This window comes from Phaeoacremonium minimum (genome assembly GCF_000392275.1).
Source record: "Phaeoacremonium minimum UCRPA7 unplaced genomic scaffold PA7_03_scaffold_428, whole genome shotgun sequence".
Lineage (NCBI taxonomy): Eukaryota > Fungi > Ascomycota > Sordariomycetes > Togniniales > Togniniaceae > Phaeoacremonium > Phaeoacremonium minimum.
The window spans coordinates 115,747-129,787 of NW_006921330.1; the positions used below are offsets into that span (position 1 = coordinate 115,747).

General features: G+C 52.1%; 5 protein-coding genes across 5 annotated transcripts; 2 read left to right on the forward strand and 3 right to left on the reverse strand.

Moving 5' to 3' along the window:
- Positions 1-1,445: 1,445 nt before the first annotated feature.
- On the reverse strand, positions 1,446-1,913 carry UCRPA7_5710 (putative molybdenum cofactor synthesis protein 2b protein; the record flags this gene model as incomplete). Its single annotated transcript, XM_007918254.1, has 2 exons — positions 1,446-1,804; positions 1,865-1,913. The coding sequence occupies 2 exons, from the start codon at positions 1,911-1,913 to the stop codon at positions 1,446-1,448; spliced, it is 408 nt and encodes a 135-aa protein (XP_007916445.1).
- Positions 1,914-4,270: 2,357 nt separating this feature from the next.
- Positions 4,271-5,989, forward strand: UCRPA7_5711 (putative rna-binding protein; the record flags this gene model as incomplete). The annotated part of the gene is made up of 1 exon (XM_007918255.1): positions 4,271-5,989. One exon carries the CDS (start codon positions 4,271-4,273, stop codon positions 5,987-5,989), a length of 1,719 nt encoding a protein of 572 aa, XP_007916446.1.
- A 522-nt stretch (positions 5,990-6,511) lies between these two features.
- On the reverse strand, positions 6,512-7,027 carry UCRPA7_5712 (hypothetical protein; the record flags this gene model as incomplete). The annotated part of the gene is made up of 2 exons (XM_007918256.1): positions 6,512-6,599; positions 6,660-7,027. The coding sequence occupies 2 exons, from the start codon at positions 7,025-7,027 to the stop codon at positions 6,512-6,514; spliced, it is 456 nt and encodes a 151-aa protein (XP_007916447.1).
- A 566-nt stretch (positions 7,028-7,593) lies between these two features.
- UCRPA7_5713 (putative phosphoribosylaminoimidazole-succinocarboxamide synthase protein) lies at positions 7,594-8,529 on the reverse strand (the record flags this gene model as incomplete). The annotated part of the gene is made up of 1 exon (XM_007918257.1): positions 7,594-8,529. One exon carries the CDS (start codon positions 8,527-8,529, stop codon positions 7,594-7,596), a length of 936 nt encoding a protein of 311 aa, XP_007916448.1.
- Positions 8,530-10,269: 1,740 nt separating this feature from the next.
- Positions 10,270-11,905, forward strand: UCRPA7_5714 (putative aspartic-type endopeptidase protein; the record flags this gene model as incomplete). Its single annotated transcript, XM_007918258.1, has 2 exons — positions 10,270-10,600; positions 10,659-11,905. 2 exons carry the CDS (start codon positions 10,270-10,272, stop codon positions 11,903-11,905), a joined length of 1,578 nt encoding a protein of 525 aa, XP_007916449.1.
- Positions 11,906-14,041: the final 2,136 nt, after the last annotated feature.

A 14,041-nucleotide genomic window follows, 5' to 3' on the forward strand; every position in this document is an offset into this window, starting at 1 on the left:
GGAAAGCCAGAGTAACGAGGAATCGGTATAGCACATCTTCTTCGCCTCATCTTCAATCATTAGAAGCATATCAGGCCCACGGTGGCTGCGGCTGTGTTGAACTTCTCTATGTCGAGACCGTCATCCGTCGTCGGCTAATTCAATGAGGCGCTCATACATGTATACATTCCCTCCTCAAGCCTTACCGTCGTCTTGGAGTCTTGGCCGCCCCCAAACCCCTTTCATGCCTGTGTGTTTCTCTCCTGTGACCCGGATTGATCACGGAGCGGAATGCAGTGGCCAAAATAGCAACGCCGATATTAAATGATGCATGCGACGGCCCCCGGCTATATGGATATATTGACCCCTATCCCGCACGACAACATAACAGGCTGCCCGATCCCGTGTCACGAGATATGCGATGCGACCTTCGTCGATGATCTAGCAGCTCATTCGAATGTGCTTTCGGGATTGTATAAGAAGGCGACGCCACCATCCAAAGGAAGACATCCTCCTTTCCAGGTGGATGGGTCTAGAGTTGTTGGCAATCCAACCGTCTGATCACGATGCTCCCACGTCAGATTGATGCGTGAGAAGAAGCTTCCCATTAGTATGAACATCATCAATGCCCTCATTACAGTCATACTTGAACCCAGCGACAACTACGCATGCATATCGGCTCGCCAGTTAGTAGGATAACGTGAATAACGAGTATAACGAGCCTCCTCTTCACTACTACAAGGCGACTCTGTCGATCATTACTGTCTAGGTGATAGTCCTTTCCGTCTACAAGTTTACCTTACAGTTAAAGGCAAATCATGACCGGTGTCAGTTTCTGTTTGTTTTTTAACTACTAGATCTTGAGTAAGGCTTTGGGGCATGATTTTCATGTAGTAAGGGGACGTATTATGTTACGGACTAGATGCCCCGGATAGATGGCACTAATGGGATTATTCTTGCCACGGGTGTTGAGCTCAGTGACCCTGGGAAATAAACCTAGAGAAGCATCTGCTCGGTTTATTTCAATGCTATGCACACCCAGGTATTTAGGAAGATGAGATGCATGGTACAACTTTGAGAAGGCGTAAGATCTCTTGGGATTATAAGACTCTGCGCTTCCAGGCTGTACTTCTGAGTCCTGGAGGTCCGGTCAGGTCCTCTTCAGCTCTCAAGGCATCTTGCTTGCGCCTGAATACTCATCTTGGACCATAAACTGATTAGTCGAGTAAAAGCCATCTGTCGACATGAAACTTTTCTCCTGGACAACAGATGCTCGACCTCATGTAGGCTCTTATCAGATATTCCGGCGGTTTTCATCCTTGCCTCCCGGCTCTTTCATTCTCCACCTCCGGAGGTATAGGTCCAGGGTTGACCATAGGACCATGACCATGCTCTCCCAGGAGTTGAGGCCGTATGACGGGTCCCATTGTCTCTAGAATGTCAGACCCCTCCGGAAGTTGGGCAACCTACGTCTTCTCGTCATGCACCTTTTGCCCCATGACACCATCTCGGTTCGCTCGCCAAACACCCTCTTCTCCATGGAACATCTCCTGCTTCCAAATCTCGACCTTTGCTTTGACCTCTTCCAGGGCCTCTTCTCCCGCGCTCCATGCTGCTTTGCGGTGCGGAGAGGAGACAGCGATGAGGATGCTCTCCTCGCCAATGGGGACAATGCCAAGCCTATGAATCATCGCGACCCCTTTCAAGGAGTGTTTGGAATAGATGTCTTGAGCGATCTTCATCATGGTCCGGAGTGCCATGGGCTTGTAGGCTGAGTACTGGAGCTCCTTGACAGGTTTGCCACCGAAGTTGTCTCTGGTTGTCCCTATATGACAGTAGAAGTTCAGAAACCAAGACTAGATAAGGTTGATGGCAGTTTTCTTACCAGAAAAGAGCACAATAGCTCCGGCTTGTGGGCTCCGTACCAAGTTCATGATGGCTAATGGCTGTAACACATCATCGGTAAGAGCTACGAAGCAGCCATCTTCTCGAAGTTCTGTAAGTTGCTCGGCCATGTCGACCTCTATCGAGTCATATATTGTTTCATATATGAACTACCCAGCTTTGTGAGGTTGTTTTGGTCAAATGAGCAGCCTTATACTGGGCTTGAAAGAGATCAAGTCGCCCCTAGCCTTGAAAGGAGGGCCTGATTGTCTTGGTGTTGCACACAAGCCGCAATGTTGGTGCAGCGGCTTGACGAATCTCTTGAGGCACCACCTGCCAAAGTCTCAGAGGTGGGTGTTTGTGCAAGATTGATCAGGCCGGACTGCCCTATATTTGTGTCTCTTTATTCAAAATCTCTGATTCTTAATCTTTCGAGTCTGCTATCATCTTCATCCACGATACAATTATTACTCATACAAGTCTTTCTCAAGATAAGAAAAACGATATATGCATGGTGCTGTAATTCAAAAGACGCAGCGGAGGTCAATGACCCACAACTAGCCAAGCATAGCGTCGTATTGGCCCTTAGATCAGCACGCTAAGGCCTAAGCGAACCCTGCAAGTCCTGTAAGCCTCCCCAGCATTCCTTCTCCATCCTCCGACGACAAAGCTCGAGCTGTCCCACTTTAGAGAGCTCGTCTTTGGCATCGATTTCTATTCGAGGCATTCCTCCTCAATGCTTTGCGCTTGTCGGCGCTGTCGACTACCACCCTAGGGGCCTTCTCCTTCTCAAGAAGCTTCTGCATTGAACCAGCAGACTGCCCGTCATGTACGACGAGTATCAGTCGCGATCCCGCGACGACGGGAGCTACCGGCGTAGCGACTCCCGTCGGCGGGACCGTGACGATGACGATTTCTACCGTTCGCGGAAGGGTAAACCCGAAACACCTGGAGGATCACTCGATCTCGCTGCTGTGTGTTGATAGCATGGGCTAACTGTGTCTCTTTGCTCAATGAAAAGACCACTCAAGATCGCCGCCTCGGCGTCGCTCGCCCTCGCCAGCCGACTGGAACCAGCAGGGCAATGGCCGGCCGTACGCCTCCGAGAGATCATCATCCCGCACAAATGGACGGCCTCCAGGCTCCGCCACCCGAGCAGCCGATATTTATGAGAATGATCGCATGGATCGATATGATGCGGATACGCCTGTTCGTCGGTCTCGTCCGGATACACATAGATCCGACAGTCGTTTTCCGGAGGAAGATAGCTATCAGGGTCATGATTCTGTGGGCCGTAACAACTGGAGAAACGTATCCCGCGGTCAACAGGGTTCTGATCGTTTCCGGTACGAAGGCAGCGATCATTCTGGCGAGGATGTATTGCGAGGTGTTGCGTCTGGCGCTCGACCATCCAGATTTCCACCTGCCGACTCGGAGACTGATGCTCCTGTGGAACGATATGATGCGCCTAGTCGACACAGTTACGGCCATGCTAGCGATCCTCGGGATTTTTCGGTTTCTCATGACGCTGTGGATATGTATGATGAATACGCACATCGATCTACAAATGAGCGACCTTCTGTACGGCCCTCTTCGACAATGATACTTGAAGGGCTTCCATCCGATGTCACTGAAGATGACGTGAGTTACTTGTTTCTGTGCTTCAAGATTGAAGATTGGGCGTATGGTGCACTCTAATGTGACACTGTTGAACATGCCTCTCTGTACTACTGTCCCAGAGCTTGCATTGACAGATTTCTACAGATCATGGATGGGCTTTCGTCAGTCCGCACCGAGCCCCCTTTCCGCCCAGACAGCGTCAGAGTGATCCGTCTTCGTAGCAATAAGAGAGGTGAGCTGTCCTGCAAACATGCCATTGTCAAGTGATCTTTACTGAGCCGCCGAAAGGTCGCCGCATTGCCTTCGTCGAATTTTTTCAGGTCTCGGATGCTGCAGCTTTCCTCGAATATCATTATCCGTCGATTCGATTCCAACTTGCACATTCGAGAGGCATGGAATCGGAGCTGGTGAATGTCGGTATCAACTATAGCAAGGATCGAGAAGATGATAGATATGAGCGGGAAAGAGAAAGAGATAATAGTGACTGGGGATGCCCGGAGGTGAGTTAGGGTGTCCGTGTTTAAGATGATATATGGCAGTAGAGTAGCATGTGCGCCCATCTACAAGGTGCTGCTGCTACTTCAGTGCAAGGGCTAACGGTAGCTGCCCACAGTGCTCTGCCAGCAATTATGGCTCCAGATATAGATGCTACAAATGCGGCTGTGACAGACCAGGTATGGATATCACCCCCTCCCTGCAAACTTCAAGGCATCTGCTGCACCTCAACAACAAGAGGACTTCCTTTCTTTTGCCGCTCTCGGGAGAAGTCATCATCGTTTAATCCAACATGTCCGCTCATGAGCTGACACATATAGATGGAGGACGTCGCGCTCGCGATGACGGCTACTCGTCGGTTACAGCTGGCTCTCTCCGCCTTACTGGCGAGACTGACGAATGTCCACAAAACTCACCGTCCCAGATCATCCTCATTCGGGAGCTCGAGCCATCAGTGAATGAGGAGATACTGGCAAAGGGTATCTCAAAGCTGTTCATCGAGGAGAAGAGCAATAATCCATCTCCCAAAAAAGATACACCAAATAAGCTCAAGTCGACGGCCCCGACGGCAAATACAGCAAACCTTGGCGCCCGGCCGGGTTCTCTTCGCCGGGTGTACCTCATGCGAGACCGCAAGACTAATGAGCCCATGCGATACGGCTTCGGCGAGTTTGCGACGCTCGAAGACGCCCAAGCAGCTGTTGCCAAATATCGCTTGTCGTCCAAATTTACTATCTCCTCGAAGCCTGTGCACGTAGCCTTCATCCATACTGGTGTTTTTGTACCAGCCAGAGCGTCAGCCAAGTCAGACTCGAACCGATCTGTTTTCAGTCCGACATATAATCCGGAAATCTTCCTCAAATACTGGGACGACCGTGTCTACCCCAGCATCCTCACCGTCTCTACTGAGCCACTCGATACTGAGAAACCTCCTACTCCAGAGAACACTACCGCCGATGCGGATGATGGCTCCATCAGGAAGACGAAGAAAGCAAAGGCAGCCTCGACAACAAAAGTCGCGCTTGCAATGAACCCTCAGATGCAAATGTGGGCCAAGAAGCGGGCCGAGCTTGTTGGAGAGTCTCGCAATGGCAGGGCCGAGGCTGGCGATATCATGGCCGATGTACCAAGCATCATCGAGCCATCTCGCTCAAAGAAAGTCAAGGACCGCCCGACTGCTTCCTACGTGTCTTACGCAGATACAGACGCCTTGACATGCATGCTGTGCATGAGAACGTTCAAATCTGAAGTCGAGCTGAGAGATCATGAGGTCCTCAATGAAGATCACGTGGCAAATGCTACAGTTGATGAGAAATGCAGTACAGCTATCCAGCGACTTGAGTCTACCGGCAAGACAACAGAGGAAATCATCAGGCGCAAACCTCGAGACTCGTCTACACCCGCGCCGATATACACATCATATGCTGACAAGGAGAGCCTCAACTGTCTAATATGTCAGCGAAAGTTCCCAAATGCATCTATCTTGTCTCTGCATGAGCGAGAGAGCGAGATGCACCGCAAGAACATGCTCAAGCATTCAAATATCGACCGTGCCGTGTCTCAGCTGGCGAGCATGGGCCAGAAACCCATCAAGATGGTCCCGACGAAGACGGGCGGCGATCAAGGCAAGCAGTACCGTGATCGTGCTAAAGAACGCCGCCAAGCATACAGTCAGCCCAAGAAGCCCACCGCAGCAAGAAGCGAGTCCCGTAAGGAGGTGCCCAAAGTTGCGGAGGTTCAGGAAGCTCCCAAACCGGCGGCTCCCTCGAAGGGTGCAGCACTGCTTGGCAAGATGGGCTGGACCGCGGGAGAGGGTCTTGGTGCGACCGGTGCGGGACGTACTGAGGCTATTTCGACGGACGTCTACGCCCCGGGAGTTGGTTTGGGTGCCGAGGGAGGCAAGCTGGGCGATGCGGCTGCTGAAGCCGCGCGCAAGACCGAGAACAAGTATTCGGACTTCGTCCAGCAGACAAAGGACAAGGCACGCGAGCGTTACGAGAGGCTTGGTTGAGAGCGTGAAGGAAAGATGTCATAGTGATAAATGAAAGGTTTGGTAAATGGCGTAATGGCATACCCGTGACAATATTTGTACTATAGGCAATAGGGTAGGAAACACTAGCAACCGTCCTATTGGCATATCGATATAGTATCGCGCATACAGTAGATACTGGTCATCAACGGACACTGGTGGCGATAACATAATCTCAAGACCTTCCCGTGCCATAGCGAGTCTAGTACAGCGATGTCTCTTAGGAGTATAACCGTTTACGAGCACATATCACTATTATGAGATATTTCTCTTGCAATGCGAAGTCTCCGTTCTTCAATTCAACTAGCAGCTAGTCTCATATGAAGCCACAATGAAGCAGGACCGAAGACCAAAACCAGACCATCCTCCCTAACGAACTGAAGAGGCTAAACAAAGCCGCCGAAGCAGCCAAAGCCAAAGAACCACCTCTCAAACTGAACGGCCCAGCAACCTCCCAAGCACAATCGTACCAAGAGCCGAGACAGAAAATAGCGGTGCCATTAGCTAGTATCGAACAATAGTAGTTATCCAGGTAGCCTTGTCGATATCCAAGCCATGAGCAAGCATGAAGTGGAAGAACTCAGGGGGAAGGCTACTCAGAAATTAGTCTCTAGCCTCCAGAAAACCATACCAAAGTGAAGAAGCAACTCACATCGAACGATGCAGCATCAGAGCTCGAGCTCTGTCGCCCTTACGGCCGTTGAGAGAGGCATCGGCAGAAGCAGCAGCCAGATCGTTAGCCAGAATTCTGTAGGCTATGGCGGCACGAGCAGCTTCACGGTGGTTTTGGCGAGGGCCGCTGTACAGAGAATAGCCTCCCTGATTAGCTCGAGCAAGCTTGCGGAGGCGTGTATCCGCACGGTTCAATGTTCTGATCCAATAGTGATCATTGACTCCGGGAGGAGCCTTGTAGAAGTTACCACCAGTGCGAGGGATGCTGATAACATGATGGTCCTGAGGATCAGTGAGACGATCGCTCAGGAGGCCTGGAGCCGCAGCAGCCTGGTTGGAAGCAGACATGATGATGTATGATGATTGTCTGATTCTTGTCGGTGGAAGGGTTTGCTGTGCTTGAAATCGTGAATTGGTAGCGTGATGATGTGTGCTAACAAGTGCAACGAGTCAAAGCTGTGGATGAAAGGAGAGAAAGAAGGGAGAAAGGTCTCTGATGACAGCTAGTCTCTGGCCAGGAGCAGGATGTGTGCTTGCTCTTGTGTAGAAAAGAATTTTTCAGTCCTTCATGGGTAATCAACTTTGTTGTTTTGAAGGAGAGGTGGTCACTGGGTCTGCATGCGGGCCGTTCTAGGGCAGGATAAGGGGTGATGGCCCTGATGCCCGGGATAGCTTCACAAAAGAGCGGGTCAACACTGCACAAACACGAGCTTGACTGAAGGAGCAAGCTCTATTGCTGAAGTTGTTTGTTTCTGAATTTTCTCTGCTTGAATTGCTGCCATTATGCCCTCCCTTGGTGGAAAAGGGGCATCCACCATGAGCATCATGCTTGCAACTGCAGCATCTCAAGCAGATCTGGATATCTATGTCGACGAAAAAGCAAGGTACGTATTCTCTGCTGCGATTAGAGACGATTACTGAGATAATGAAAGCTCCGCGATCGTCTCCTCCAGCGTCTTACCCGTCAGCCGGCGGAAGGCATCCTGATACCGCTCGCTCGTGGCCTGCGCGATATCATCGGGGATCGCAACGCCATCCTTTCCCTTCAGGCCCTCCTTGGTCAGCCAGTTGCGGATGAACTGCTTGTCGAAGCTCTCCTGGTCGTGGCCGACCTCGTACTTGTCCGCCGGCCACATGCGGGACGAGTCCGGCGTCAACACCTCGTCAATGAGCACGATCTCGTCCGTCGCCTCATCCAGGCCGAACTCGAACTTGGTGTCAGCAATAATGATGCCGCGCTCGGCGGCGTAGTCCCTCGCGGCGTTGTACACCTTCAAGGCGAGCTCCTCGATGCGGGGGGCGTACTTGTCGCCGACGATCTTGGCGGCCTCCTCGGGCGTGATGTTCTCGTCGTGCTGGCCCAGCTCGGCCTTTGTGCTGGGCGTGTAGATGGCCTGGGGGAAGGCCTGGCACTCCTTGAGGCCGGCGGGCATGGGCAGCTTGTGCACGGTGCCGGTCTTCTGGTACTCCTTCCAGGCGCTGCCGGTGATGTAGCCGCGCACGATGACCTCGATGGGGAAGACCTTGAACTTGCGGACCTGCATGCTGCGGTACCTGACGAGGGCCTTCTCGCCGGGGGTCAGGGCCTTGGGCACGTCCAGAGTGACCAGGTGCGTGCGCAGGCCGGGCACCCTCTCGCTGAGGACTGAGAACCAGTGGGCAGACATGAGGTTCAGAATGGCGCCCTTGCCGGGAATGCCATTCTTGAGGATGACATCGTAGGCCGAGGTGCGGTCCGAGGCGACAAAGAGCAGCGTGTTGGCGTCAATATCGAATAGGTCACGCACCTTGCCCGCGGCCACCTTGGGCAGGGTCGTCAGCTGCACACTCGTGACAGTGAGCGAAGTCATGTTTGGTAAGCGTCGCCGCGTGAGTGGATTGGATTACAGTGTTGACTAGAAGTAGAAGAGAAGAAGGATATCTTTCACTCAAAGACCCTGCATTAGCAAGTTATCTTACGACGTTGCGACAGACAGAGCCGCCGAATTAAGACTTTTGCGCCATTAGCAGATCTGGGGAAAAGTTTTGCGTAGAGTGGTGCGGTGCGATACCGGTAACGGAGATCGCGCCGGCTGTACCCGTCGCTCGCACCTGCCTGTGAGTCTCGGCTCTGTTCTCCTATTCCTGCCTTGCAAGATCGGTCAGAACAAGTGCTGATTGTCTCATTGTCTTCTCCATAGGAGTCATACTCGAGAGCGAGTTGCGAGTTCTTCTCTTCAGGTCTGGGGATGAAGTGTCGTCTACTACCCTAGGTATAGGGTCAAAGCTCGGATGCATTATGGCTCATTACCCCTCTCTACCATACACCGCTTGGGTCACTGTGAAGGGCGATAAAGATCCCAGTTCGCTCACCCCTGCATTATGGGATCAACAAGAAGATGCATATCGAATTGTTGATGCAATTTCACATGTTGGTTGTGATGTTCAAGGCAGAAGTGCATCCAAACTTGGCATGTAATCAACCTCATGCTTCGGATAGGCGGCAACAACAGGTCTACATTAGTGTTGGTTCCTGCGCTGACTCGGTCACAGGCGCATTGACAGACGGGAGAGCGGGACTACGCACCTGAGCCGTCCGTTGACGTGAGGCTGGGGACTGAAAGTGCATGATTCATTGCCTCCAAGACCTCCAAGACTTTGGAGCCTCTTAGTATCAAGAGACTCTTGGCCGCCAAGTTGATCCGGCTCAGAAGGATTGAAATATGGTTGGCAACCGAGAACCAGGAGTCTGGGTATATCGCCGCAGTTCAAATTGCGGAGCAAAACCTGGCCCGGCTTATCACCTGGTATATCGACCAGCGATCCGGCGTGGGTCCTCGGTGAACGAGCCGAAGTTAAAGTTGGATGTCATTCGAGCCTCTCTCTTTCAAGGTGAAGAGAATACTACCAGCGGATGACACGGCTTGTAAAGCAGAGACTACCTCGAGACTACCAACGGTCCCGCGACCGTTTAGCCAAGCGGCTCAGCCAGCATGCCAAGCTCAAGGCCATCGCTGGAGGCTTTTCGCGATCGGGGTTCTGGGGTGCACCACCTGCAGAATCCTCGCCAGCCGCAGTGGGACTTGGCTCACTGGGCCAGTCCCTAGACTCCTAGACAGAGGATCATCACGTCACAACCAATCGCTAGCAGCATCCTCGACAGCCTCTAGCAGGGTTGCGCAACACCGTCGACCCCCGTCGACCAGCGAATCCCCCACCAAATGAGGGGTGCAGGAGGCAAGCCGCGCAAGCACCAAGCCAACGCTACGGTGGGTGTGTGCTGTTCGCCCCCCTGGAAGCCTGCGAGCTGAATGCGCCGCTCAATGCGCCAACGGCAGATCGTCCATCCCACAATGTTATCTTAAATTTGGCGCACCGCCTCCGGTCGTGTCGTGCGGGAAGGATGGCTGCCTTCCGATCGTGGTGCTGCTGCGTGCTGTTGCTTCCTTTCTTCCTCCTACACTGACATTGAATAGTTGTAGCTGGTAGACATCGCTGTGGGCGGTGGATTGCGCGAGCCAGAGCCGACTTTGCAGGACAACCGAGCTGCCAAAGTTGATCGAGCAGCTGAAGAGCTGAAAAGCCTCGCCACAAAAAAAAGACCTGCGAAAATGAGGACAGTCGCTGCTGTGGCGGCGCTGCTTGCGCTGGCCGGCTCTGCCATTGCAGGAACTCTCAAAATCCCCGTTCACAAGCAAGGTCCCGGAAGTGCCGTGAGCAAGCATCCGCTTCTCACAAAGCGGGCGTCGGCGATCGAGGAGCTGGTCAACAATATCACAGGTGGCGGGTACTATGCCAGTGTATCGGTGGGAACGCCAGGACAGTCCATCAACTTGGTACTGGACACTGGCAGCAGCGACGCTTTTGTAGTAGATGTGAACGCCGATCTGTGTACAAGTCGGAGGTTGCAGGTTGAATATGGCATGACATGTGACGCTACGTGTAAGTCTCGCTGGCGCTTCTGAGCTCTGTCACAACAGCTAATCCGTTGCCTGTACAGTCGATTCTTCCGACAGCTCGACGTTCTCAGTTGTTCAGCAAAATGGCTTCTCAATAGAATATCTGGACGGTAGCACCGCCTCCGGGGACTTTGTTTCAGACAGCTTCGAGATCGCCGATGTGACGCTTGACGATTTCCAATTTGGCTTGGCCGACTCTACAGTGACCGGAACTGGTGTACTAGGCATTGGATTTGTCGCCGAGGAGGTGGCATTGACGACATACCCGAATCTACCACAAGCGCTTGTCGACGCGGGTGCCATCTCTGTTAATGCGTACAGCTTATACCTAAACGAATACGATTCCGACACGGGAAGCATTCTCTTTGGTGGAGTCGACACAGAGAAGTTTATCGGCGAGTTAACGGTGCTGCCGATACTTCAGGATGCCCGCGGGAGGAACTACTCGTCCTTCACGATCGGCCTTGCCGAGCTCGCCGCCGTCTTCAGCAACGGTACCGACCCGGCCAACATCACACTTCCCAGCGTGCTGCCAGCCATCCTGGACTCCGGCACCACCCTATCATACCTACCGGACGACGTCGCCACCCCTCTATTCGAGGCTGTCAACGCATATACCTATACCGAGGGCTCTCAGGGTCTGACCCTGATCGACTGCAAGTACCTCGACTCGGATGAGGAGCTCACCATGAACTTCGGTTTTGCCTCCTCGCTTACCTCCTCCAGCAGCGAGGTGACCATCTCCGTGCGCGCCGCCGAGCTCGTGCTGGATGTCTATCAAGGGTACCAGTCCCAGATGCCGTCCGAGATCCCCTTCGACGAGGTGTGCCTCTTCGGCCTGCAGAGCTCTGGTGTCGCGCTCCCCTCCGGCCAGGCGCAATCGATCGAGTTTGCCCTGCTCGGCGACACATTCCTTCGCAGCGCCTACGTCGTGTATCACCTCGAGAACCGCCAGATCGGCCTGGCACAGGCCAACCTGGGCAGCTCCGACAGCGATGTTCAGGAGCTGAGTGCGAGCGGTACATCGCTACCAGTGTTTACTGGCGTGGCCAGCCAGGCGTCTAACCCGACCGCCACGACAACCAGGAGTAGTGGTGGTAGCGGAAATGGAGGCGGGAGCAGCAGTACGAGCCAGTCCGGAATGGTCATCATCACTGTGACAGCGTCCCCGACGGCGTCGAACAACGCCGCTGTGGCGAGCACGAGGCCGCCGACGGGCGAGGCGTTCGCTGTCATGGCTGTGGTGGGCATATTCACCTTGTTTGGAGGTCTCTTGTTCGCTCTGTAATCGGTTCGGCATATAAGTAGTGCATTTACGCGGATATCATGCTTGTGATCTAGACATACACAAGTCGTTGTTAATATACCTACATGAGATCATCCTTTTCCCAACACGGTGATGGGGTTTCCTTGACTTGCGCAAATGTCTCAAGGTGCAACCTCGGGGTTTTCATACGTCGATAACTTCCGTATCCTAACCCAGCACTTCGGCGATGAAACTTATGGTTGCCTGATCAGATCTTGCCGCCAATAATGAGGTTCTGCTCTTCCGAAAGGCTAAATCATAGGTGTCTTATGCTCTGCAAAGCGTAAGAAGACTTTACGCTCTAGATCACCAAAAATGGTTACTGCCCGCTGTACGTATTGACATGCTAGCCATTTCTGTGATGATCCATATCCGTCAGGCCGTTTTGGTCGATATTCATGGGGTAACCATATAAGCTTCTGGCCGTTCCAGGTTATCCAGTTCTTTTGCTCATTTAAACCATAGTGCTGAGGTACGAACTCTCCAATACTATCCCCATCAATAGCGTTAGGACTGTACTCTGCTTCAGGGTGCGAAGTTTCTGCGAATATGTATTCCGTTTCAGGGGTTGGGAATCCATAAACGGGCTTGGGTATCGTTTCAAGCCTCCTCAACAAATGGCCTGTAACAAGAGAGTATACACTGGCCCGTCCAGGCTCGTACGTTAGGAACTGCTTTGAATTCTCTAAAAACTTCATCGAATGAATAACTGGCACCGAGCTTTGTAGTTTTAAGATTTTTTGGCCTGTCGCGATATCCCAGATAAAGACTCCCGAGAAGCTGATGAACATGAATGATGCAAACAACTCTAAATCGGCAGAGAATGCAGTTTTCGTCGATGGTTCATCGAGCAGTAGCATGGATTGCAATTGGCCAGTTGTAACATCCCAGAGTTTTGCGCCAGCACCAACATCAACATTGCTCGAGAGAGTAGATGTCGCGAGAACTCGCGAATCAGCCGACCAACTAACTGAAGTATGCCACTGTTCAGAGATGCTGCTGATGTCCACTCCTGTTCGAAAACTGTGAACCTTCTCACCTGTTACAATATTGTAAACCATAACGGTGTTCGACGATCTTATCGCTGCGTAATTTGCGTCATTAGAAATGACTGGAGGTGCAAACCAAGACTCATATGGGACATCGATTGATCTAAGCTTCCTGCTAGTCAAGACATCCCATATCTCAACCATGATCGATCGGTCGTAGTCTCTTGAAATGAGGAAGACGTCAGCATTTTTGGAAACACTGAAGAAGTCAATTTTGGGCTCCCTGACTCTGCGGGATGGGGAGCTTCCGGGCTCTTGGCCAGGTATGATGTCGCCGGGCGTGATATCTAGTATTCTTACGGAATGATCGTAAGAACCTAGTGCATGGAGTCGTGAGTCTGCTGAGAAGGTTGAGAGGCCAATGAGTCCAGAGGTATCCTGCGAATCGCTCAGCCCTTTCCAAGTATCCGATTCATTTATAGCGGCCATTCCAATAACACCCTTAGCTTCAGTGAGTTTCAAGATCTTCAATAAATTAGCACTCCAATGGAGTTCGCCTCTCTCGCCTCTCTCGCCTCCAGGGGTCCATATATCCTGGCTGTTTCGAAAAATCTCCGAGTCAATCGAGAAGGCGCGTCCCTCAGAGAAGAGCCAACTCTCTTCCAAGTCACTCAATAATAAGACAGAATCCACCAGCTCAAAGCTCGATGTCTGGCTCTCCCGCACTGGGGCAGATTTCCACGTCATCAAAATACCGAAATAGTCAACTGTCAGAATCCCGTTTCGATTGTCTGGCATCCTGGCAGACACCGCTGTGTGGCAGCGAATGTGCAATGTTGATATGATTTGACCGGTTTCAACATTCCAAAGCTCCAATACTCCCCGATCAGACCTTGTGAGCAAAGATGTCCCATCAGTGGTAAAATCTAAAGGTTTTAACCTGTTTTTTATCCTGAACGTGAAAGAATTCGTGCCCGTCCAATCTTCAAGCTTCTGTATTTTGCGATTTGTTATGATGCTGAGTATATCAATAGAGCCATCTATGTGATCGAAAGCAATCATGTCTAGATTATCCGAAAAAATGGCATCCATTACGCCGTCAGTATTTAGTTCCTGAATTTGGTCTCCT